At 50.4% G+C, this 26,763-nt stretch overlaps 1 protein-coding gene across 5 annotated transcripts in view; it reads right to left on the reverse strand.

Moving 5' to 3' along the window:
• CTIF (cap binding complex dependent translation initiation factor) overlaps positions 1–26,763 on the reverse strand; it is a 159,527-nt gene that overhangs the window by 7,985 nt on the left and 124,779 nt on the right. For all 5 annotated transcript variants that reach the window (XM_071732233.1, XM_071732237.1, XM_071732236.1 and 2 more), the window contains one exon: positions 17,535–17,690. In XM_071732233.1, coding sequence (XP_071588334.1) covers positions 17,535–17,690 — 156 coding nt within the window. The remainder of the gene's footprint in view (positions 1–17,534; positions 17,691–26,763) is intronic.

Here is a 26,763-nt window from a genome sequence, read left to right on the forward strand (position 1 = left end):
GGAGCTCAGCACATCTCACCCCACAAACCCAGACACCAAACTCTTGAAACCAGCTCAAAAACATCCATTTTTTTTTCTTTGTCTTTGTTTTCTTTGTTTTCTCTGTCACATGCACTAAGTCGCCGTTTCAGACTTTTTTTCCCTAAAACCACAAGAGAAATCACAGTTTTCTGGTTGGTTTTCAAGCGGATCATAAATACTGAGAGTCTCCATCAGCCAACAAAGTGAGCTGGAGTGTTATGAAAAACACAAATCTATGATAAAACCAATGGTGCTGGCAGCTCTTGAAGCTACATCCACTTCCCCTCCATCACCTTGGGCTGAATGAGCCTTGCTGAGCTAATCCCTGTGTGCCACAGGGAGCTGAGTGCATGCACTAAACACAGAGTAAAACTGGCAAAACAAAATTGGCCTCTTAAACATCTGAAATTCATTGGGGAGAGGCAAACTTGGGAAAAGGGGTTGGGCTCATTAAAACTGCCCATGTGCAAATTGCTCAGCCTAATGAAATGTGCTCCAAAGTCATCTCCTTTGAATAAAATCACAGTTCCAGTTCTCAACCTTATTCTTTTCCCTTGCCCCTCTCATTTTTTCATGTTTCCTTTCTTGTCCAAATAAATCCCCTATTTGTTGCCAGGGGAAGGAAAAAAAAAATCTAGGAAAAAAAAAGAAAGAGAGAATTCAAAGACTTATCATCCCTCTCATAGTTTTGTCTTTGCTTTTTTCTGTTTTCAGCAGGCAGTTTGTTTGCTTTGAAGATGATGTTCACAGCACCTTGGGGAGCATGTGGCCCATCAGTTTTTTATCTCACCAAAGGTTCAGCCAGAGTTTTGAAGATATCCACCAGTGTGTTGCTGTCCCCTCAGCCCCCAGTTCCAGTTTATCTTTCTTCTGAGTTGTTTGGGGAATGTTAGTGAAGCCCAAGTCCCATGCTCTGAGATAAGTTCTCACAAAAAGTTCATAGAACTTCTTAAAAAAAAAAAACCTGACAAAACAACCCAACAAAACAGATTGTTATAAACCCAAGAAGAACCAGGGAAAAATTAAAGTCAATTAGGGATAAATATAAACAGGCAACAGGCCAGAAATTCTCTCCTGGGGTATTTAGCTTGTGAGCATAGCAGGAAGAAAGATCTGCAAATTAAGTCTGCATTCACCTTTCCCATTTTTGTTATTCTTCAGTAAAAGAACATAACATGAAAACTTAAACCATGAAGTTAGGAAGCTCCTGTAGTGGCCCTCATTCCAGCCCTGTAGTCACCTCCATGATCCTGCTCCCTGCCAAGGATATGTGGTCAGGGGAAAGTTACAACTTTACTTGTGCTTTCTTTGCCCCAGCATCCCACCTGTAAAACTGGGATATGGTTCCCTATTCCAAAAGGTGGTTGTGAGGATGAACATGTCACAGACTGCTCAGATATTGCTCAGATACCTCAGACAAAACAGTGCCTACATCCTACCCCCTGACTTGGACAAGCATCCTCCACCTTCCTGCTGCCCTCCTGGAGCTCACCTGAGCTGCCATGGAGGAACAAGGAGAACCCAGGTGCTCCATCTTGGTCATGAGGTGGTCCACCTGCTCTACTGAGGCACCATGTCCAACCTCATCCATCCAGGAACCATGGAAGCACCCAGGAATCACGTGCCCCATGTCATCCATCCAGGAACCACCTGCTCCATCTCATCCATCCAAGAACCATGTGCCCTCATCCATCCAGGAACCACATGCCCCATCTCACCCATCCAGGAACCATGTGCTCCATTTCATCCATCCAGGAACCATGTGCCCCATCTCACCCATCCAGGAACCATGTGCTCCATCTCATCCATCCAGGAACCATGTGCCCCATTTCATCCATCCAGGAACCATGTGCCCTATTTCATCCATCCAGGGACCACGTGCCCCATTTCATCCATCCAGGAACCATGTGCCCCATCTCATCCATCCAGGAACCATGTGCCCCATCTCACCCATCCAGGAACCATGTGCTCCATTTCATCCATCCAGGAACCATGTGCCCTATTTCATCCATCCAGGAACCATGTGCCCCATCTCATCCATCCAGGACCCACGTGCTCCATTTAATCCAGGAACCACGTGCTCCACCTCATCCATCCAGGAACCATGTGTCCCACCTCATCCATGCAGGAACCATGTGCCCCATCTCATCCATCCAGGAACCATGTGCCCCATCTCATCCATCCAGGAACCACGTGCCCAAACTCATCCATCCAGGAACCATGTGCCCCATTTCATCCATCCAGGAACCATGTGTCCCACCTCATCCATCCAGGAACCATGTGTCCCACCTCATCCATCCAGGAACCACGTGCTCCACCTCATCCCTCCAGGAACCACGTTCCCAAACTCATCCATCCAGGAACCACATGCCCAAACTCATCCATCCAGGAGTCACATGCTCCATTTAATCCAGGAACCACGTGCTCCACCTCATCCATCCAGGAGCCACGTGCCCCATCTCATCCATCCAGGAACCACGTGCCCAAACTCATCCATCCAGGAACCACGTGCCCCATCTCATCCATCCAGGAACCACGTGCCCCATCTCATCCATCCAGGAACCACGTGCTCCATTTAATCCAGGAACCACGTGCTCCACCTCATCCATCCAGGAACCATGTGTCCCACCTCATCCATCCAGGAACCATGTGCCCCATTTCATCCATCCAGGAACCACGTGCTCCACTTTATCCATCCAGGAACCATGTGCCCCATTTCATCCATCCAGGAACCATGTGCCACATTTCATCCATCCAGGAACCATGTGCCCCATTTCATCCATCCAGGAACCACGTGCTCCACTTCATCCATCCAGGAACCATGTGCCACATTTCATCCATCCAGGAACCATGTGCTCCACTTCATCCATCCAGGGACCACGTGCCCAAATTCATCCATCCAGGAACCACATGCTCCATCTCATCCATCCAGGAACCACGTGCCCCATGTCATCCATCCAGGAACCACATGCTCCATCTCATCCATCCAGGAACCACGTGCTCCATTTAATCCAGGAACCATGTGCCCCATTTCATCCATCCAGGAACCATGTGTCCCACCTCATCCATCCAGGAACCATGTGCCCCATTTCATCCATCCAGGAACCACGTGCTCCACTTCATCCATCCAGGCACCACGTGCTCCACCTTGTCCATCTCAGAACACATGCCTCTCCTTATCCATCAACAATACCATGGAGTCACCAAGGGGTATCAATCCCAAGGGTTCAACCTCCACACGTGATACAGGGTTAGGGAAGCCCACGATTCACCCACCAACCCAGACACACAGTCTTGCACCAGGCAGCTCTGTGGTGAGAACCAGAGTCCAAGTCCATGCACACAGATGGTTGGTGGCCACCTGCATCAACGCAACCCTCTGAATCCAGGAGGATCAGAGAGATGTCACTGGTTCTCTGCATCTTCCTGATCATAACTGTGTTTCTAGCACAGAACCCCAGAATCCCAGACTGGTTTGGGTTGGAAGAGATCTTAAAAATCATCTGGTTCCAACCCCCTACTGGGGTTGGAAGGGGACACCTCCCACTGGACCAGATTGCTCCAAGCCCCATCTGAGCATGCTAAGGGGGGCTCTGGAGCTTCCCTGGGGTGTAGGCAGCAGATATTTGCATGCTGGGACAGAAAGAGACCTGTTGGGACATCAAAGAGCCCAGCTGGTTCTTCCTAGTCTGGCCTGGCCACTGAAGCACTGATGGAGGCAGACAGCAAGGACCATGCCACCTGGGGTCCCACCATCAGTGTCCACACCCACCCATGACATCCTGCATCATGAACCTCTCAAAGGGTGCTTCATGCCCACCCACCCATGCCCTGACAGCTCCGTGAGAAAAAAAATGCTGCAAATGCTTTGAGACTTCCAGGGAAATAACAACCTTGAAGGATGAGCACTTTTGTGACCATAAACCTGAACCCAAGCAATTGGGTTTATCATTTACAATCTAATTTGTATTTACTTCAGCTATTTTAACATAAACAGGCTATAGCCCTGATACTAGTGCTCCCACATGAGAATTATTATTTATTAACAATTTAGAACTGCTCCTCCCTGCCATGTCTGCCTCCTGAAATCCCACCACAGGCACCATCCCAACACCAGGTTCCCACGGGGTCCAAACTGCCTGAGAAAGGTGGATGAAGGAGTTGAAAAAGGAATCATAGAATCATGGAGCCATGAAGGTTGGAAAAGACCTTGGAGCCCAGCAAGCCCAACACTGCCATGCCAACTAAACCATGACCTGAAATGCCATGTCCACACATTTTTTGAACATTTTTAGGGATGCGGTTCTGGGGACTCGTTTGGGGTCCAGGGTGGTTGGTGTGACTATTTCCAGAGGGGCTTCATCAAAAACCTGGCCAAAAAATTGGCTCAAGTGGAGGAAAGAAGAGGAAAATGCAGGGTGAGTCCCTCCTTGGGATGCAGATGTTGTGGCATTAGGTCCTGGAGAACTGAGAAGGTCTGGGTCTTCAGTGAGGAATGGTTTGGGGTTTGACTGAGGTGGAGCTGGGAGAACCTGAGCATGGCTGGAGAGCATCTGACCTGTAGGAAATGTCCAGCACAGACTGCAAACCCCATCACTCCTCTTTCTGTGCCTGCTTTTAATTTCCTTTCATTGCAGGTGGTTCTGTTGGTGCACAGAAAACACAGTGGTGCTGCTTGTCTTGGAAAAGGCATCGCCTGGGAGACACCAGAGAGGCTTCACTTAAAGACAGGGAGGGAAAAAGGTCTGAAGGTCCCTGGAGCAGACCCCAAGGCTACAAACATGGGTGTCTCAAGTGCCTTTGGAATCCCTCCAGGAATGATGGGGACTCCAGCCCTGCCCTGGGCAGCCTGGGCCAGGCCCTGACAACCCTTGCCAGGGAGAAATCCTTCCCAAGCTCCAATCTAAACCTCCAGCTCAATTCCTCTTCTCCCATCCCTTCTTCCTTGGGAGCAGAGCCCGACCCCCCCTGGCTCCAACCTCCTCTCAGGGGGTTGCAGAGAGCCAGAAGCTCTCCCCTCAGCCTCCTTTGCTCCAGGATCAACACCCCCAGCTCCCTCAGCTGCTTCTCATAAGGTTTATAGGCGTGTGAGGCAGATGACAGGACAGGTTAGACTCACGTGCTTCTGGGTTCAGCCCCATCTCATCCCTTGGACGTTGGGGCCATCTGAAAGGAAAGCTTCCCTTTTGCTCTCCAGCTGGTTCCCCCCCGTATCGGGCAAATCTGGGCAATGAAAGCAGCAGTTCCTGCTGGAATGCAGACAAAGAGTCTGCCTGATTTCCTAAGAGAGGAGGCTGAGTGCCAAAATCTGCCCAGGCAGTCACACAATACCCAAACCTCAATTGCGAAAGTCTTCTCGGTTTTGTTTCTGATGCTGGACCAGCAGCTCTGAAGAGTGGTGGAAGATCTGAGACTCCTCCTCTCCCCAATTTCTGTGTCCTGCTGAGAGATGTGAGCACTGGAGAATGTCCTCTGTGAGGCCAGTGTGCCTGGGTGGGTTCTGAGTGTTCAATATTTCCTAAGGAACCCAAAATACATTTGCAGGAGCTGCTCCTGGAACGGCTGCAGCTTTGCAGGGAGGTTCTGGAATGCAACTGGGTTCTACGGCTTGACACTGGGACCAGTGTGTTCTGGCCTCTGTGGCCCCAAAACCTGCTCTTTACAGAGTAAACCCCATGAGGGGCATATAACAGTGGTTGGGGGTGTGGAGAAGCCCCAAAACTACAGCTGGGCTTCACCATCGAAGAACCAGCATGGCCCTCCTGAACAGTGATGGATGCACATGCAAGAGGTGGAGACCACCAGGAGCAAATCAGAGAGCTAAAGCTGAGGGGACTGACAAAGCCACCAAGCTTTGGGTTTATTATCTGCTTTCTGAGATCATTTGGGCTGCTGAGAAGCTAAAGTGCTTACTTGGGTGTTCTCAAGAGTGCCCAAGCCACGAGCTGGACCGGAGAACCTGTCCCACCATCCCTTATCACCAAACCATGGGGGTTTAATTGTGTTCTTCAGTGATTCTGCTCAGGAGATGGAGTGGGAGCAGCCTGAGGCACACTTTCTAGCTGCAACCACGTTTCTCCTGTGAGGCACAGGGATAATTATTGTGTAGGACATTGCTTGCAAAACGACACCGAAGCAACGCTTGCCACAAACAACCTCTTGGCATGCAGTGTCTTCTGCTGCTTTGGTGATGACTCCAGTGGGAAAGCAGAATAAAACTTGAAAATATCCACCCTGAGCCACGGAGAGGTTGGGATGTCCCTGAGAACCAGTGAAAGTTGGACTGACCACAGCCCTTGTGCCTCTTTGCCCCGGATTCCCTGATGGACATCTCAAGATGATCCATTCCGGTGACAACATCCATGGACACCCAGGCTGCCTGGGGTGTGAAGCTCCAGCCTTGCAACTGCTCTGCCCACAGGTATGCTTTTCATCTGATGTTTAGGTCACAAGGAGGTGCCTGCTGGTGTTTCCTCAGGGGAACATGGACCATGACTGCAGAGAAACCAAAGTGTTGGGAAGGCAAGGTCCAAGGTGGAGCAACCAGCTCACTGGGGTGAAAGGAGGTGATGGGTGAGACATGTTTCATTTTGGGAGAAGGAAAGAAACAGCTACTTGGGCCACTTGGAGCTAGAATAGAATGGACATGTTGGAGTTCAAAGGATGTAGGAGAGATGGTGCTTCCCAGCCCTGCTTTTAACCAGAGGAGCCCTTGGGAAAGGCCATGGTGGACATTGTCCTCAACAAGATGGATGGTGGGGATCAACATGGAGACCCTTCACTAAGGGGGTTTATAAGAAAGATGAGGACAGACATTTTACCAGGGCCTGTAGTGACAGGACAAGGGGTGATGGTTTCAAACTGAAAGAGGGGAGAGTCAAGAGTAGGCAGAAGGTAGGAATTTTTTTATGCTGAGGGTGGTGAGACCCTGGCCCAGGTTTCCCAGAGAGGTGGGAGATGCCCCATCCCTGGAACTATTCCAGGTCAGGTTGGATGGGGCTCTGAGCAACCTGATCCAGTTGGAGATGGCCCTGGGGTTGGACTGGATGGCCTTGAAAGGTCCCTTCCAACCCAAACCATCCGATGGTTCCAGGGTCATCTTACTACCAGTACTGTTAAAACACAGGGTGTGCTGTCCCCCTGAGCCAACTCTTGGTGGTCTAATGGACCACAGCTGGGGAACTCCTGGCCCCAAAACCTCCTGGAAGCCCCACACTGCTCCATGAGTTCTCCTGGGAGCACTTCACAAGACATCTATAGCAACTTTCTGGTTTTCCAGAGGCCCCTTACTGACTGACTGTTGCAAATCTTTAGGGAAGGTACCTGAAATAAGAGCAGTTTCTCCAGCTCCTTTTTTTTTATTGTCCCAAGACACGGAGGTGGGGGTGGAGGGGACAGTGTGTGAAAAAAGCCTAGACTGGGGAAAATAAAAAGTACAAATGAGGGTGTGGGAGATGAGTAATTTACCAAACACTCCACGCCAGTTTCAGGATTTCTACAATCTGCTCCCATTAGATGTATCAGCTCCTCAACTCAGGACATCAGAAGGTCAGCTGGGATGATCTTGCAGCCACCAACAAGCTGTGATTGTCCCTCCCTTACTAAAGGGGTCCTGGGTCCCTCTCTGGGTATACCCTGGGAGCTGGGGAAGTCAGGTGAGACCTTCCCGTAGAGCAGAAACAAGTGATTACTTGGAAAGAGAAGCCCTCTAGAAGTCCACAAGCAGAAGTGGCATCTTCTCTGCTCACCTCTTTGATTTTGAGGTTTTCCAAACACAGGAAAACTATTTCCCTTATGAGCTGCCTGTGCTGAGCTCTTCAGGAGGCACAGGTTCTCCTGTGCTCCAAAATGGTGTATGCTGGGCTCTAGAAACCCAGCTGAACTGGGAAAGGGAGGCTGAGTTGGGCTGCATCCACTGGGAGTGGTCCTTCTCCCTGCATGGCCTTCTGCTCAGCACCTCTTTGGGAATCTGGAGAAGTCTTCCAAGCTTACTGAAGATGCACAAGGTGCCAGCAGCCCATGCAGCTCATGGAGAGGTCTCTCTCTTCCCAGTTCCTTGACTGGTGTGGGCTGGTCTCAGTCTGGGTGAGAACATGCTGGCAACAACTCATGCTGCTTTATCAGGAAGAAGACACCAAAATGGGTCACTGGTGGTCCCACAAGCAACTGGGCAGAGGAGTGGCAGGACAAGAGGTGATGGCTTCAAACTGAAGGAGTGGAGAGTCAAGAGTAGGTAGAAATTTTTTATGCTAAGGGTGGTGAGACCCTGGCTCAGGTTGCCCAGAGAGGTGGGAGATGCCCCATCCCTGGAACCATTCCAGGTCAGGTAGGATGGGGCTCTGAGCAACCTGATCCAGTTGGAGATGTCCCTGGGGTTGGACTGGATGGCCCTGAAAGGGCCCCAAACCATCCTATGGATCAAGGGTCATCCCTTACAACCAGGAGGCTGACACACTGGGTCAAGGAGTATGCCCAGGTGGTTGCATCAAGAGCTCTGTCCATAAGAGGCACTTTTCCTAACTAAGTTTGGACAACTTCAAGGAGTTTGCTTTGGTCTACTCCTTTTACAGTGATGTGCTGCTCTCTGCTGAGGAGGAGATTTCTGTTCTCCTCTTACCCAACCAGGACTCCCTGGGAGGGTGATAAGAAGAGATTAGTTTGCTTATTGCACCAAATTAAACCAAAATGTTGGTTATCCTCCTCGATGGGCTCCTGAGGAACTCAGAGATACTTAACAGCAAATTGAATTAAGGGCAGAGGAACAAAACCCTGTACCCAGTCGTGGGAAACTCCTCCTACTCCTTTTCCACTGTAGACAAGGGAAACCATGAAACATGACTCTCCCTGGATCTGGAACAGCAGAAGGGATTCCTGCGAAGATGGAAACCATTAAGAGGCAATTACTGGAGACAATGATGAAGAAAATCTGGTCACTCATCAAGCCAGACACTGGAACCCAACAGTAGCCTGGTGGTTACACCTCTCCTGGCTGGAGGACCTCGAGGACCCGAGGCTGGGTGAGACAGATGGACAAGAGCCACCCAGTCTGAGCAGATAGGGAGACCCAGCCACCCAGACGGCCAGCTTCATCCTGCCTGGCTGAAGACATAATAACCCTGGGAGAAGAGGATGTGATCTCATCCCAAGGGTCCCGGGGCAACACAAAACATGGAAAGAAAGAGCGGCGAGACCATCGCGCTTGATTGCGCCGGGCTCCACCCTGGCTCGCCCGGACGCTCTCCCGGCTTTCCTGGCTCTGGGGAGGGAGGGAGAGGGACACAAATAGTTGTGTTTACATCCCATTGAAAGGGGTTTGGGGAGCTAACAATGCCTGGGCTGGAGGGCGAAGGGGAAAAACAAAACCACTCGAGGAGGAGGGACCATCCTGTGAGATGGTATCAAGCGGCGTTTTTTTATCTGCCCTAATTGCTTCCTCTGCCTCCTCTGTGGGTCCTACAGAAACAAGGAGACTGGGGGGGGGGGAAGGAGGGGGGGGGGGAAGGATGATTTCCCCTCCCCTGTTTCAAAATTTGGTTTTTCCTGCTGGCACGAAAAGAATCCTGCAGCTTTCCAAGAAAGCACAGAAAACAACTCGACAGAGCTGGTGGGCTGAAAGGCATCGCGCAGACCTCCTGGGCTCAGTCTGTCCGCTGCCAAGAGCTGACACCTTTCACCTCCACTCTGCTCTTTGAGTTTTCTCCCAGCTCTTCCCAGTTTTCAGTCCTTCTCTTCTGGCTTCCCACAATATTCCCCCACTTGTTTGTTCTCCCCATTTTCTCCTTCTTTCTCCCATGTCCCCGACACTTAGTCTCCTCTTTCTCCTCCCTTCCCTGGGATCCCTTCCCTACAATGCCCACGTCCCCCCTCCCTCCTTTCCACTCCCCAGTTTGTCCCAGTCCCACTGAACTGGAGACCAAGCCGTTTATTTTCACAAAATGAGGGGACCAGAAGGGGACTTTTATGAGGAAGTAACTCCCCTTCTTGTTTGCCCAGGGAGGTGGTTGAGGCCTCAGTCCCTGGGGATGTTCAAGGTGAGGCTTGAGCAGGCTCTGAGCACCCTGATCTAGGTGAGGGTGTCCCTGGGGTTGGACTGGGTGACCTTTGGAGGTCCCTTCCAACCTAAATTATTCTATGATTCTTCATACAGAGGACTTATTTCCTCTGGTTAAGTCCAGCCCCATGGAGCTACCTGGGTGGTGAGGGGTGAGGATTTTGGTCCCTTTTGTGTTTGCTCCTTCCATGAAGGAAAAATTATGCCTCATTCTTGGGCTAGCAACACAATCTTGACAAACACACTTTTTTGGGGGGGGCTTTTAAAAAAGTCAGCGTGGTTGAAAACTAAAACAAAACAACCCCCCCAATAATTAAAAAAAACAAAACCCCAACATGTTGAAAGAATACAATTTTCTTTTCCAAGCAGCACCACCCTCCCAGCTCATCTGACTGCAGCCGGGGAGGTTTTCCTCTCTCTTCCTCTGAAGGAGACAGTGGAAAAGGCAGTGCCCTCTTGAAGTTCAGACGTTAATTACTGCCTTGGAAGATTTTTTTGCTCAATTACACTGCATGGCCCCAGGAGATAACAGGCGTGAAGAGGAGGGAGGGAGGGAAGGGGAGTGGATCCCCAGTCTCCGCCGACTCATGAGACGGGGAGGATTTATCCTCCCTGCACCTCCACAAACCCCCCCAAGGCTTTGGGTTAGTGAAGGCAGGGGAGCTGTGGGAGCCTGCCAAGGTTTTCAAGGCTTGCTGGAACGGGACAGGCTCTGCCAACCAGACTGGAGGAGGTAGGAGAAGATTCCTGCGGAGAAGCGACCGTCCTGCCTGCTGCCAGCCTGCCAGACCTGCTCAACCCTCCCTTGGTGGGGCTGATTCACCTCTCCCTGGTGCTGCCCTCAGCCCCTGGGGTTGCTAAGAAGACCATAAAGTCATAGAATCCCAGGGTTGGAAGGGACTTTAAATCTCATCCAGTTCCAACCCCTCTGCCATGGGCAGAGCCCAGGTTGCTCCAAGCTCCATCCAACCCAACACCGCAAGGCATGAGGCAGACACAGCTTTTCTGGGCCAACGTCTTACCACCCTCACAGCAAAGAATTTCTTCCTCATGTCCAACCTAAATCTTCCTTCTTTCAGAATCCTCTCCCTCACCCTGCTAGCCACAGTGCAGCCCAGGACATGGTTGGTTCCTGGGCTACCAGCACACGTGGGTGGCTCACATTGACCTTCTCATCCATGGACACCCCCAAGGCCTTCCATCTCAGGGTTGCTCTCAATCCATTCTCCACCCAGCCCATATTTCTGCTTGGGATTGCCAAGATCCATGTGCAGGACCTTGCACTTGGCCTTGTTCAACTTCATGTGGTTTGCAGTGTCCCACCTCTCCAGCCTCTCATGGTCCCACTGACCTTGACTCAAGTCCATAAAAGCATCTGTCCTGGGTCAGGTATGTGCTCACATCTCCCTTATTTGGGGTGATAATCACACCACATAACCCCCACCCAGCCCAAGCAGCAACAACTTCCTCAAGCAGGAGGGACCTCTGTGAGTCAGCCACAGCTTCCTGCAGGAAGGAGTTTTTCAGTTTAATTGGTCTCTCTGCCATGAGCTGCTTCCTGAGGTTTGCTCCAAAACTGTCCCAACAGCCCCATCTGATACACCCATGGGTTCTGAAAGTGGGATGGTGTCACCCCTGAAATCCAATCCCCTTGTATCCAAGCTTGGACACCATGGGTGGACAACCAGGGGGGTAAAAAAGTGTCTGGATGTTTGGGTTGAGTTGTAGCTATTGGGTTACAACCCAACTCTGCCTGGAGACCAGTAATGAGGAGCACCAGGTTGCCTATCCTGGGATGTGCCCTATTTAGCATCTTCCTCCGTGACCTGGAGGAGGTGAGGAGCACATTCCTGTGAAGTCTGTAGATGTCATGGGATTGGGGGGGACACCACTCCATGTGCTCAAGGAGCTGCCATCCAGAGGCAACTCAGCAGGCTGGAGGAAGGAGTCGAGGGGAAGCTTAAACACTCACCAGGAAACAAGCCCTGGGCAGGAGAAAAGCATGGGTATGGGGTGGGATTGGGTATGGGGTGGGATTGGGTTCTTATGGGGGCTGAGAGGAGACCCACCCTGAGTTGCTTGCCCTGGTGGCACCTCACTCAGCAAGGTGCCTTGAGGGGACCCCAGTGACATCACCACCTGGCATCCTCTGGAGCTTGAGGTCCTCCAAGCCAGTTTTTCCACCTCCTTGCTCTGCTGCTGCAGGCAACTGCTCAGGTTACCTGGCTGTAAAAGCCACTGCTGAGTGACATCATGAAAAGAAACAAAAGCACCTAAAGAACCAACCACCTTGGCTGGAAGGAGCTCCTCCTGCAGAGGGATGGCAGGAAAGGTGGCAGAGAGGCACCTCCTGGGTTGGTGTCCCAAAAACATCTGCTGAGGGGGAGATGGAGAAGCCCAAAACCTCCTGACACCACTCATCTGTTCCAGCTTCTGCAGAGCAGGACCATGGCTCCAAGCTGGCTCTGACCCTTCCTTCCTCAATCATCCCCAAGAGCTGGGCCATGTCCCTCAGCACCCAATCCTAACATTACCCCTCCTCCCCAGCAGCACCAGGAGATGAATTTGGGGTTGGGGGGGGAACAAGCTGGGGTTGGCCCATGCCAACTCTGCTGACACAACGAGCTGGATGCAGAACAGCCAGCTCCAAGCATGATGTGGAAAGAGGGAAGGGAAGGCAGAAGTGGTGATGATCAGTGAAAAATAGATGGCAAATAACAATATTCATTATCTTTAAGTCTTCAGTAGCCACCCATCAGGTGCTGCACCAGGCAGAGGGCTCTGGAGTGTTCCTGCCCCACTGATGTTTCAAGGATTTGCTGATCTTTGGTCCTAACCCATTTTCTACATTTTGCTGACCCTGCTGGAGGCCACAGAAAAGAAAAAAACAAGGGGAGGCCAGAAGAACCAAAGCCCCTTTGTTGTTTTTCTGGTTTTAGTTTGTTTTGGAGGACAATGTGAAGTTTTGTTGGAAGCAGGGCCAGATATGGCCCTCAGTGTTTGGGTAGAGGCTTTGGGGCAGGATGGATGGAAGCATGTCCACTCCCCACCATCTTGGAAGGGCAGGTGGAGATGTACAGGGACATATTTGGTGTGTTTTTAGGAAAATAAGGGAAAGGAAATAAAGGAAATCAGAGCTGAGAGCACATGGGCTTTCAGGGCTGGGAGAAGGCAGTGGGACATCCCTCTTGCTTGGACCACCAAGAGTGGGAGGCAGGACAACTTCTCGAAACTGCTAAAAGTGTTTTTATGGAGTCAGATAAAAAACTCCTGGAGGAATGTGGTCCTGGAAGATGCCACCACCAGTTCCCCGTGGGAACAGTCAGGCCTGGAAGAAGACAAGGTCCAAGCCAATGGTGCCCTGGCTACAGGAAGCAGTCCTGGGGAGAAGCTTTTCCCAGGAACAATGACCTCTTCCAGCTCACCCTTGATTCCCCAAAGCTCCAAGGGAAGAATAGGAGGAAAGCTCTTTTATTTCTTTTTAACTTCTCAGCTTTGTTTTTCTTTTTCTTTTCCCAAGCTCCCCACATTTGATGGCTGCGAAAGTCCTCTGGTTCTCATCTGCACAGGGGCTCTCCTCTGCTCACCATAAAAATGCTTCCACACCCCTCACCATCTTCACTGACAATCTTTGGGCTGGGCTTGGGAATCCTATTTCCCTTCTCCAGCTTAATCCAGGTGCTATTCCTAGCAGAAAAAACCCTCTTTAAATCTAAAGAACCACCCAAAGTCACCACGTTCCATCAAAGCATTTTAACAGGAGCTGGGCCCACATTTTACTTCTTGTGCCAAATCATCCCAACATTGACCCCCCTCAGGCCTTGCTGTGAAAATCATAGAATCATGGAATTTTCAGGGTTGGAAGAGACCCTTAAGATCATCCAGCTCCACCCCCTGCCATGGGTCCCACCAGCCCAGGTTGCTCCAAGCCCCATCCAACCTGACCTGAGACACTGCCAGGGATGGGGCAGCCACAGCTTCTCTGGGAAACCTGGCACAGGGGCTCAGCACCCTCACAACAAAGAATTCCTCCTAAGATCTCATCTCAATCTCCCCTCTTTAAGTTTCAAACCCTTCCCCCTCATCCCATCCCTCCCTGCCCTTGTTCCCAGTCCCTCCCCAGCTTTCCTGGAGCCCCTTCAGGCACTGGAAGGTGCTCTAAGGTCTCCCTGCAGCCTTCTCTTCTCCAGCCTGAACAACCCCAGCTCTCTCAGCCTGGCTCCAGAGCTGCTCCAGGACCTTAATTAGGGGAGAGGAAAGGAGCTGGAGAGAGGAAGCTTTGCAGGGGGAAGAGACATTCCTGCTTCAGTCATCAGGCAACTTTCCCCTTCCTCTTGCTCCCTCCCTTGCTGACCTTTGCCTGAGTCTGCCCAAGCTATGAAGGAAAAGGGAAAAAAAAATAAATAAAAAAAAAAGGAGACAGAGGAACTAAAAAGCAAGAGGAGCTGAAAGGTCAGGCAGAGGGAGAGATGGTATCTCACCTCTGGTAGGGTTTATCCATCAAAAGATGGGTGGATGGAAGCAGAGGAAAAAGTGTGATGGACAGCACAGAAGGGCTCTGCTGGGGGAGGAGTTTGGGGTGAAGAGCTGAAGTTGTACCTGGAGATGTAAGAGCTGAGCAACAAGAAGAAGAGAAACCCCATCATGAGATCTACTGCACCTTGCAAACCCATTATAGAGCATGTAGAGGAATTGTCATGGCTGCTCACACCATGAAGCTCACACTTTTCCTACTAGGAAGCTTCCAACACCCCAAGGAGCACCCTTAGCCAAGGTCCCTGTCCTCTCCGAGGTGTGGATGGAAGAGCTCACCATCAGCTGAATCTACAGCCTGGCTTTAGCTCTGGTTGGCACCTATCACCACTGCCAGGTGGTTCTGTTCTCCTGGGTTGGCCCTGTGCATCAGGAGAAGATGACAGTGGCAAAAAAAAAACCCAAAACAACAAACCCAAACAAAGTGGCAAGACAAAAATCTATCCCAGAGCCATGGAAGAGGAATGGTGTGAGTGTCAAGGTGACAACCCCATGGAGTGAGCAGTCACAGATCATTTTGGGTAAGAGCTGGAAGACTCAGGCTCATTCATATCAGCTCAGATAAGAGGCTTCTTCCCTGGTGACACCCTGGGGACAGAGCTGTCCTGCTAAGGAGCAGAGATGTATTTTTAAGAAGCAAATCCATGCATGGCATCTCGATATAATTAGTAATGTTTTTTTTTATGGAGCTGCCCTGTTGTAAAAAATATCCCTGATAGGTGAAATTGGTGTCCTTCCATGCACCTCTAGGTCACCACCATGTCCCCATGAACCCAGGAGGTGACAGGAGGGACCAGGATGGCAGAGAGGAGTGGGCAAGGAAAAATCCAGGCAGAATCAGGGCTGGGATCTGCCATGACTGAGCTGGGAAGTGGAAGGGAACTTTGCTAGACACCAAGATCTTCCCATGAGGTGACACACAGTGCCGTGGGCTGGAATTTTGGGGAAGTTGAGCTATTCTTAGCACCCCTCTCCCACCCCCTCCCCTGGATCTGTGTGCCACGTCACCATGCCCCAGCTCTTTCTCACTTCCACAGTCACTGTCTGTGAACCCTACCCACAACATGACTGTGAAGGCAAAATGTTTATGATGTGTTTGCATCCATAGAAAACTTCCCATGACTGTAAAAAATGTCATTGCCAGCAGTTCCTCCATCCTTCCCTTGCTCAAGGGCTAGTGGAGAACTTATTTTACAGTGAGTTATTTATGGCCTGACAGAAGCACTACTGACAGTTTGAGATTCAGAGCTCCAAGCCTATTTTTGGACAGTCTTCTACAGGCAACAGCAGGAGACAAAACCACCTTGGAAACAGGATGGGGTAAAGCCCTCTCCCACAGTCCCTAGAGTCACAGCCAGAAGAGTTTGGATTGGAAGGAGCATTGGAGATCATCCATTCCCAAGCCCTTTCCATGGGCAGGGACACCTCCCACCAGCCCAGGTTGCTCCAAGCCCCATCCAACCTGACCTGAGACACTGCCAGGGATGGGGCAGCCACAGCTTCTCTGGGAAACCTGGCACAGGGGCTCAGCACCCTCACAGCAAATAACTTCTTCCTTACATCTCATCTCAATCTCCCCTCTGAAACCTTTTTTCTTCACCCCATCCCTCCCTGCCCTTGTCCCCAGTCCCTCCCCAGCTTTCCTGGAGCCCCTTCAGGCACTGGAAGGTGCTCTAAGGTCTCCCTGCAGCCTTCTCTTCTCCAGCCTGAACAACCCCAACTCTCTCAGCCTGGCTCCAGAGCTGCTCCAGCCCTCCCAGCATCTCCAGGGCCTCCTCTGGACTCACTCCAACAGCTCCATCTCCTTCTGGGGTTGGGGACCCCAGAACTGGACCCAGCACCCCAGGGGGGTCTCCCCAGAGCAGAGCAGAGGGGGACAATCCCCTTCCTGACCCTGCTGGGGATGCAGCCCAGGACAGGGGTGGTTTTGGAGCTGCCAGAACATGCTGAGCTTCTCATCAACCAACACCTGATCATGGAATATTCAGAGCTGGAAGAGACCTTTAAGATCACCCAGTTCCAACCCCTTTCCATGGGCAGGGACACCTCCCACCAGCCCAGGTTGCTCCAAGCCCCATCCAACCTGACCTGAGACACTGCCAGGGATGGGGCAGCTATATGTTGAGCTTCTCCTCACCCAACACCTCCAAGTCCTTTTCCTCAGGGCTCCTCTCAACCCATTCTCTGCCCAACCTAGATTTGTGATGGGATTGCCCTGACCCATCAGCAGGAGCTCACACTTGGCCTTGCTGAACTTGATGAAGTTTGCATGGATCCACCTCTCCTACCTGTCCAGCACTCCCTTCCCTCCAGTGGGCTGACCACACCACACAGCTTGGTGTCATCAGCAAACTTGCTGAAGGTGGACTCTATCCCACCATCCTCATTGCCAACAAAGATGTTCTTCTGCTCTACTTAGCATTAACACTGGAGCTGCCTGTTCTCTTTGTCCTCACTGAGGTTTCTGCCAATCCCAAACCAAGGGGAGCTCAGGCTCTGAAATAAGCCCATCAGGAGCTCAGGTTCTGAAATGTCCCCAAAGCTGGTGTCAGGGTTGTGTTTCTGCTGTGCTAGGTGGGGAATAGGGACATATGGGACCTCACCTCTTTCCCCTTTTCTTCCCCTTTTTCTGCCTGACCTCTTCAGGCGGCTTCATTTACTTTTAAGAAGCAATTTGAGCTCCCTTGAGGGGTGGATTTTTGCAATGTTGGGCTTTGCAAACCCTTGGGCCACGGGGTCCTGCTTGGAGGACCAAAGGCACCAACCCACATGCTTTTAATGAAGAGCAAGCCAATATGCAGGAAACCTCCAGGACTCCTAAAGCAAACATCCCAAAGGACCACGGGCACCTCAGCACCGCACCGCGACGGCTCGAAGGTGGGTTGGGCTTTCCCCTTGGGTGGTCAGAGCAAATTTTGAAGGTATTTACCTCCCTGAGGCAGGTATAAATGGGGCAGACGAGGACTCTGAAGGGTTCACCAGTGCTGCTCCTCATGGTGCCAAAGACTTCACAGAGGAAGGTGATGAACCCCAGCCAGCGCTCCACGTCCCGCTGCTGCAGCTCCTCCCGCATGGTGAAATCCTTCTGCAAGAGGGACAGAGACAAGAGGGCTGCATCAGCAAAACCACATCACCCAGGGAGAGGCAGGGGCTGTCTGGAGAGAGGACGAGGAGGAAATGGAAACTCGAGAGGGGTGGTGGTGGTGGTGGTGGTGGGGGTTGGGGGGGGATAGAGACAGACAGACCGACTCTTTAGTAACAACGGGGAGGTTACTCAAGGCAGATGGTGGCTGGAATTTCAACACAGCAAAGCCACCAGGTGCTGGAGAAAGAGCACCAAGCCTTGTAATAACTGTCATGGCTTGTCCCCATGTCCTGCCCTGCCCCTGACACACACACATGGGGACTCATTTTCAACCAAGGCTGAAAGAAAGCAGCAACGAAGATGTGAAAGGAAGTGCAGGATAAATGCAATGACTGGTGGTGGCCATGCTGGGCTTGGTGGTCCAGGTGGATCTGCCTGTTCATTCTGTTACCTGAAGGACTGTGGAAGGACACAGAGCTCCTGGAAGGTGTCCAGAGGAGAGGCACTCAAATGCTCAGAGGGCTGAGCACCTCCCTGGGAAGCCAGGCTGAGGGATTGGGGTTGTTCAGCCTGGAGAAGAGGAGGCTCCCAGGTGAGCTCAGAGCAACCTTCCAATATCTGAAGGGGCTCCAAGAAAGCTGGGGGAGGGCTTTGGACACGGGGGGGTAGGGAGAGGAGAAGGGAAATGGGTTAAAACTTGGAGAGAAAGGGGAGATTGAGGTTGGAGATGGGGAGGAAATTGTTGAATTTGAGGGTGCTGAGCCCCTGTGCCAGGTTTCCCAGAGAAGCTGTGGCTGCCCCATCCCTGGCAGTGTCTCAGGTCAGGTTGGATGGGGCTTGGAGCAACCTGGGCTGGTGGGAGGTTGGAACCACACAGAGGGTTAGAACTGGATAATCTTTAAGGTCCCTTCCAATCCAAAACCACTGTATGATCATTCTATGATATCTGCAGCTGATCCAATGTCCATCAGGACACATCCTAAAGGTCTGGCTGCTCCATGGGGTATTGCAAAATGACAGCAGAGTCTGTCTCCTTGCCAAACCAGAAAAGAGCAGGTTAGCCTGAGCTTGGTATTAAAAGGTCACCTTGCTCCTGAGCTGGTGGTTGCCATGACCAAGGATTATCCCAATGATGTGATTTATGGAGCACCACCAGGAAGAAGCTTGCAGGGAGAGGGCTGCCTCTCCACCAGTCCTCTACCTGGGGAGAAAAAACCAAACCACAGGGAGTTTCCTAAAGGCAGGATGGGAAAAAAGGGATGTTTGTGCTGGGACAAAGAGCAAGCAGCAACAGAGGAAAGCAAATAAAAAACCTCCCTAGAGGATGTCAAAACCATCCTGGAAACAGGATGGGGGAAAGCCCTCTCCTACAACCCCTGGAGTCCCAAGCAGAAGAGTTTGGGTTGGAAGGAGCATTGGAGATCATCCATTCCCACCCCCTTTCCATGGGCAGGGACACCTCCCACCAGCCCAGGTTGCTCCAAGCCCCATCCAACCTGACCTGAGACACTGCCAGGGATGGGGCAGCCACAGCTTCTCTGGGAAACCTGGCACAGGGGCTCAGCAGATTTATGGAGCACCACCAGGAAGAAGCTTGCAGGGAGATGGCTGCTTCCCCTCCAGTCCTCCAGCTGGGAAGAAAAAAAACAAACCACAGGGGGTTGCCCAAAGGCAGGATAGGAATACGTGTGTGTATCCTGTGTGCCACGGAGCTTCCCCCTGAAACAACCTTGAGAGTAGTAAATAAAAATAGTTTTGAACAGAAAGAGAAGAAAACGAATGAAGAAAAAAATCTGGGGGTTTGTAAGGAACTGTTTCAAAAGGGATGAGGGATAGGGTAGGAAAACACGTGTGTGTTGGGACGAAGAGCAAGGAGCAACCTAGGAAAGCAAATAAAAAACCTTCCTAGAGGATGGCATGAGAGAGTCATCACCCTCCAAACCAAAAGGGTTTGAGTCCCTGTGCTCTCAGTGATGCTGCAGAGGTCCTTGCAGGATGTCTCAGGAGACTCTGCTTGTCTGTCTCCATAGCAACCTCTCCTTGGTATTAAAAATCATCAGCCACTGAGCAGGGTGGGGGGAAATGAAAGAGCAGGACAAGTTTGTTCTCCACGCCGTGTGCTCCCAGCATGGGTTGCACAACAGTTGAAACCCAGCACCTAAATAAATCACCTTCCATCTTTCTCATCTCAGTTTATTCCTCCTGGCCCAGGCAAAGGGCTTTGCTGCCACAACCAAGCCTCCAGCCTCCACTCTGGAAAGCTGGGGGGATATAAAAGCCACCACAGCAAAATTCACTCTTGTGCCTTGGCCAGCACACAGGAGTTCTTTTTTAAATTTCTTTTTAGTATTATTATTGAAGCAAAAATAAGTAAAGCATGAGCTAAAAAAAAAAACAAAAACAAAACAAAACAAAAAAAAAAAAAAAGCCAAGCAATTATTATTATTATTATAATACAATTATTTTCATGACACAACTGCAGACACAGAGACAGGAGCCAGTCCGAGGTTTCATTACAAAAGGAGAGAAAAAAAAAACCCAACAAACCATTGAATATATTTGCATACCCAGGAAAAAGACCTGTCCAATAAATGAGGCACTTATTAACCAACCCGTGGTGACTAACTCCTCTCTCCACCCATTTCTCTAAAGCAATTGCCCAACTCTGTCTGCAACTCCAAAATCAACCTGCAGCCAAATCCTGTTGGGTTTTTTCAGACTCCTCTTGGGGTGTTTGTGGAGTTCATCCTTTCATTCTCCAGCCAGTCCCAGGGGAGTGGTGGAGGAGAGAGTGATTTGCCAGCTCAGGTTATCACCCCAGGGTTAGGGAATTACTCCTTGTGGAGCTTTCACTTGAATTTTGTTTTTAAAAAAAAAAAAAAAAAAAAAAAAAAAAAAAAAAAAAAAAAAGAAGAGAAATGACCTCCTGACTACTGAGAAATTAAAAAAAAATAAAAATGAGAGCATTTTGTGCCCCTTGTCTGCACCCATGGGGTCCTCCAGCCTTAGGGTCACCCCCCAACCACCTCTGCTCTGGGACAAATATCACCCTTTGAACCCCAAAGCTCTTCCTTGATGTCCCAAGATCTTTCCATCCTTTGGCACTGAGCTGTCTCCTGCATCTCACACAGCATCCCACCTGTCCCTCCCAGCCTGGATGTCCCCCTGTCCTGCCTGGGATGGTCCATGGGGAGCTGAGCCATGTTTTGGGATCCCTACGGAATGCTGGGAAATTTTCTGATAAAAAGAAAATAAAAGAAAATAAAAATCAAAAAGAAAATAAAAAGAAAATTTTTTCTTTCAAAAAGAAAATAAAATCAAACCAACCAACCAAATTTCCATAAACCAAATGATACACATCAGGCCTGGGATGGGAACTGGGCAGGAAGAGATGGCACCACCTTCCTTTTTTCATCCTATGGCACCCAGTGGGTGATGCCACCCAGCAGAGGCATCATTGAATGCTCTGCACCCAACTTCACAGCTGAGGAAAAAGACCCCTGGAAATGAAAAGAGATTGAGGTCCTCTCCCAACCTCACCAAGTCACCAAAAAAACCTCGTGCAGATTTTGACGAGGAAGGACAGGAGCAGGGGATGGAATGTGGGATGGATTCAGAGGTCAAACATGAAGGTTGTAACTCAGAATGTGACACCACAGAAGGAATGATTTTGCTCCATTTGCAACCTCAGGTTGGGACAAATTTCATGAGAACCCATGAAGCAACTCCCTGGGAGCAAAAGGAGATGGTTTGCATGTACTCTGCAAAAGCAAGGGTGATAAGGATCCCTTCAACAAATCAGGAAAAGCACTTTGCCAGCTGCAGGGATTACATTTTGTGGACCATGGCTGCCTACAGGCAAGAGTTGGGCTCACCACGACCTGAACCTTCATGGTGGTTGGACTTGCAGCACCAGGGCTCCCCTTAAGCATCCTGAGATGCCCATCTGCTTTGTGAGGTGCCACACCAGTGCCATGGTGAGCAGGAGAAAGGTGGCACAGGGAGCTTTGTCCTTAAATTTGGCCTTCAGACAGCAGGTTTAGTACTTGGCTGTGGTGTTAGTCAAAGGTTGGACTGGATGAGCTTGGAGGTCTCCTCCAACCTAAATATTCTGTGATTCTGCTTGACCATGGTATGGACAAGACAATACAAACACCATCCATGCAGAGGTGTTAGAATCCATGCAGAGGTGTTCCACATCCCTTGGGATGCTCGTGTTTGAGGAGACCTTTGCTGTCACTTAGGTAATTTGGTCAAGGGAGTCATGGTTGTGATTTACCTGGCCACATGTCAGCTATGCTCCCAGGAGGACCTGAGGCCCATCACACTGAGCATGGAGATTATGGGGAGCATCTCAACCACTTCTCCAAAGGGTTTGCAGCCTGGATGAGGTAGACCAAGAGTGTGGGAGAGGTGAAGAGTTGCCCCATGAGTGAAGAGCAGCTCAAGAGAGAAAAAAAACCATGTCCTGTATCCCTGGGGCACATCTGATGGAGCTGTGCCCTGACCTCCAGCCCTGAACACCACCCATGGGAAGCTCTGAGGAGGCTGAAGAGCTTTGAAACCAGACAGCTGGGTTACTGCCCTGCCTGGTGAACTTTATTTGCTCTGGAAATGCCTCGTGGAGTCCTATAAAAATAACGTGTGGGTTGGCTTGCACCATGTTTAGGTGGTGATGTCAGGGCAGTGAGCAAATGATCTTTCATCAGTTTGGCTGTATTTTTAAATGGGAACTGCCTGACTAATTTGGGGGTGCCCTGGGCTGTAGATAAACTGGAGGTGCCTTTACTGGGTGAACTTCCTTCATCTTAAAAGAGAATGGTTTTATACCAGGTAGTGGGGATGTCTTCCCTTGGGGGAAGACTTTGTTGGGAAACCATGAGGCAAGTAGAGGGACATCTAAAGAGGTGTCACACAGGAGAAGCTAAGGACATAAACTTGAAGACAAAGCATGAGCATCACATTGGGTCTCAACATGCACTGAAATCACAGAATCAGCCCGGTTGGAAAGGACCTCTGAGATCATAAAGTCCAACTCTTGATCCACTAATGACAGAGATGGGCTTGGCCCACCCTCTGACTTTCCTCCACTGGACTCTTTCTAAGCTTGGCTGAAGCTCCTGCCAGCAATGAATATAGAAAATGCCTTTATTCTGGGGCTCTCCACTCTTGCACCCAAGTGAAATCCCACTCTTCATCTCAGTGCAGAAGCAGCTCATAGAATCAGAGGATCATGGAATGGTTTGGGGTGGAAGGAACCTTCAAGATCATCTGATTCCACCCCTCTGCCATGGGCAGGGACACCTCCCACCAGCCCAGGTTGCTCCAAGCCCCATCCAACCTGACCTGAGACACTGCCAGGGATGGGGTAGACATGTAATATCTTCCTGTTTGAAACCCTTCCCCCTCATCCCATCCCTCCATGTTCTCATCCCAAGTCCCTCCCCAGCTTTCCTGGAGCCCCTTCAGGCACTGGAAGGTGCTCTAAGGTCTCCCTGCAGCCTTCTCTTCTCCAGGCTGAACAACCCCAACTCTCTCAGCCTGGCTCCAGAGCTGCTCCAGCCCTCCCAGCATCTCCAGGGCCTCCTCTGGACTCACTCCAACAGCTCCATCTCCTTCTGGGCTTGGGGACCCCAGAACTGGACCTGCAGGAAGACTTTCACTCATCCAACACTATACTTTCTTGGCCTAGAAAGACCTCTCCAAGACCAGGACCCAACAAGAAGATACAAATGGACTGACCACTCCACTGGAGAGGTGGAAGATCCACCCTCTTATCATTTTATTTCAAGTAAGATGAGAAGAAGGATTTTGCCATCAGATCTAAACCCTTGCTGCAATCCAGACAGCTACAGCTGAAAATTCATCCCTTGGGAGTTCACCACACATTTTTTTGTTATTTTAATTTTTACCAGATGAGTCCCAAATAACATTTCCCCAGATTTGGGCCCACAGACCCATGGCTGACTCTGCCAGCAGCAAGTTAAGAGGGGAAAAGTTGAGTGTGGGATCAAAACGAGGTTTAATTTAAGCATCGCCACCTTCCCATGGCCAAAAAAAAAAGACATTTGGGCTTTGATGCTCTGTAAACCCAGAGCTCTTCCTCTGGATGTTTACTAGGTCATTTTCAAGGAGGCAGGAAATATGGGGTAAAAAATAATGCATAAAAAGAAATCCAGAAGGTGGAGATATTAGCATGGGCGCGTGGTATAAAAAGCCAAGAGGGAATGCGTGGAATATTTGATGTTACTGGAGATGCCCTACAAAGGGTTGGAGCTTTAAATGGCTCTTTAGAAAGGGCCTGAGATAGATAAAATGGGCTGGAGGAGGGTGCTGCTGAGTAGGGGTTGGGACAGCATCTGTTCCTTGTCATTCTCCTGAAGGAAAGGGACAAATCTTGAATCCTGGGGTCAGTTCTGGGCTCCTGAGGACAAGAAGGACATTGAGGGGTTGGAGTGTGTCCAGAGAAGGGCAAGGGAGCTGGGGAAGGGTCTGAAGCAGAAGTCTGCCCAGGAGCAGCTGAGGGAGCTGGGGGTGTTGATCCTGGAGCAAAGGAGGCTGAGGGGAGAGCTTCTGGCTCTCTGCAACCCCCTGAGAGGAGGTTGGAGCCAGGGGGGGTCGGGCTCTGCTCCCAAGGAAGAAGGGATGGGAGAAGAGGAATTGAGCTGGAGGTTTAGATTGGAGCTTGGGAAGAATTTCTCCCTGGCAAGGGTTGTCAGGGCCTGGCCCAGGCTGCCCAGGGCAGGGCTGGAGTCCCCATCATTCCTGGAGGGATTTCCAAGCCCTGGAGATGTGGTGCTGAGGGCCATGGGGCAGGGGTGGCCTTGGCAGGGCTGGGTTAAGGGTTGGACTGGGTGATCTTCAGGGTCTTTTCCAACCAAAATCATTCTGTAATTCTACAATTTTGTGAGAACCCTCTCCCCAAATTCTTCTAGAAAGCACTAATGACATTTTGCACTCTTAACTCCACTGCATTATTCCCTATTTATAATTTAAATAATATTTGTACTTAGGTCCTGGCTTGGAGGAGGCTCTGGAGTGTGGCTTTGCTTTCTGGGATGTGTAATCCAGTAAAATGAGGAGTTTCTCACACCAGTGTTCAGAAGCAGCTCAGGAGGTGCTGGAGAAACCTGTGGGACCACCAGGGAATGACTAAACACCTCTGGCCATGGATGCCTGGGGTCTCACCAAGTCCCTGGGAACATCTCACTCACCATGGACACCACTATGGAAGCTGTGCTAAACCACTGGAAATGGTGGGTCATGAGGTGGGACCCTCAGCTCTACCATAAACACTGTTTTTTCTCCCACCACCTGCAGCAATACTCTTTACCTCTCTGTCTGCACCTTTCTGACACTCACCAGGGGCCAAACCATACAGAGATCCCACCACACCATCCCTAATGCCAGGGACAACACAAAGGAGGATGGAAAGGATGGAGGATGGAAAACCTGCTTGAGACAACAAGCTTCCATGCAGGATTGAGAAACAGGGGATTTATTCCTAGTCCTGCATGGGCTCCCATCACTTCTCTACCCTGGTTTCCCAGGGATTTACTCATCTTCCATGCTTTGGGGTGTGTGACTGAGACATGCAAATCACCCCAATTAGTATTACTCCAACAAAGGAGCTATTGACACTGAAAGCAGATAAAGCTTTTTAAATTCCAGGTGACACCCTTGCACCCAGGCTGGCAGAGGTCCTGGCTTCACCCAGCCATGAGACATTTCACTCCCACAGATTTTCATCACACCATTTCCTCCAAGCTGGAGCTGCCCCAGACGAACGCGCGCCGGCATCTTCTTGGGCTGTTTTGGTTGTTTTGGAAAAAAAGCAGCAAATCTGAGTGGTGGCCATGAGTGTAGCCCTGGTTTCATGATGGCCAAAGCTCTGTGAACATTTCTCAACACTGAGGTCTCCCAAATGCATCACGTGGTGAAGGTCCAGGTCAGCAGGACCTTCCAGCACCCTAAGGGCACCCACCACCCATCAAGTGACCACCAGATGATAAAGAACTTGTATGAAGTGCCACTGACCAGTGCCACAAGAACAACTCACCAAGGATCCTGAAGCCACTAGAAAGACACAAATAGTGCTTATTTCCCTCAAAAGGATTTGGGAAGGAAGGGGAAAAAAAAGACTGGAAAATTCCTGGTTCTCCTAAAGAAGATTCTGAGCCAACAGCCAGGATTAGGCATCCCCATGAATTTTAAATTCTGCAGGTTTGGGTAGCCAAGGCAGCTGATAATCAGAGGCAAGAGGAGCTGTGGGTACTTCTTGTGTCCCCAGTCACCCTGAGGTGACCAAGTGAGTGGGCACTTCAAGCTCCTGCCCCCTGGTCTCACCATGACCTCACAACCTGGATCCAAATCTGGGATCAGCACCAATTACCCCCTCAATGTGGCTGTCTCATGGCTTCAGGTAGTGATGTCTCTGAGGTTCTCAGGGGGCTGCAGAGGTGCAAGAGGTTAATTATTAGTTTATTATCAGGTGTCCAGAATCCAGGTAATAACATAATGATGGATGTGCAAACAAGAAGAGCTTTGCTGTTAACCTAACACTGGCTCAGTGAAAGCTCTGAGATGACCAGGAGGGGAAGTAGCACAGTCTCCACACCAGAAAAAGCAAACAACATTTTGTCCTGGTGGAAAAATCTTCTTTACTGATCTTCTGAGCACAAGGAAAGCAGTGAGGATAAGAGGCAGCTTGGAAGAAATCCCTGGTCCCCTATTATCTTTCTTTCTCTCATGGAGATGAAAATATCAGAACTGAGATGTGGCCACATCCTGGGAAGACATCATGTCCCATGGGACATCATTATCATTGAACTGCAGCAAACCTCACTCCCACCAGAACATATTCACATCTCCTCTGAGTTGCTGAGGCTTAAACCACATTATTGCAGGACAAGTTCTCCAACTGATTTTCAAGTGGGATAAAGCACAGAGCAGAAACACTCTGGAAAAGTGAGCAGAATGCTCTGGGAGCTTTGATTGTTTCACCAGCAGCTTGCTCCTCTGCAGTCTTGCAGAAGATCCTCTTCCAGGGATTGGGTTGGAAGATGGGATGGGG

This window comes from Heliangelus exortis, chromosome Z, assembly GCF_036169615.1.
Source record: "Heliangelus exortis chromosome Z, bHelExo1.hap1, whole genome shotgun sequence".
NCBI lineage: Eukaryota > Metazoa > Chordata > Aves > Apodiformes > Trochilidae > Heliangelus > Heliangelus exortis.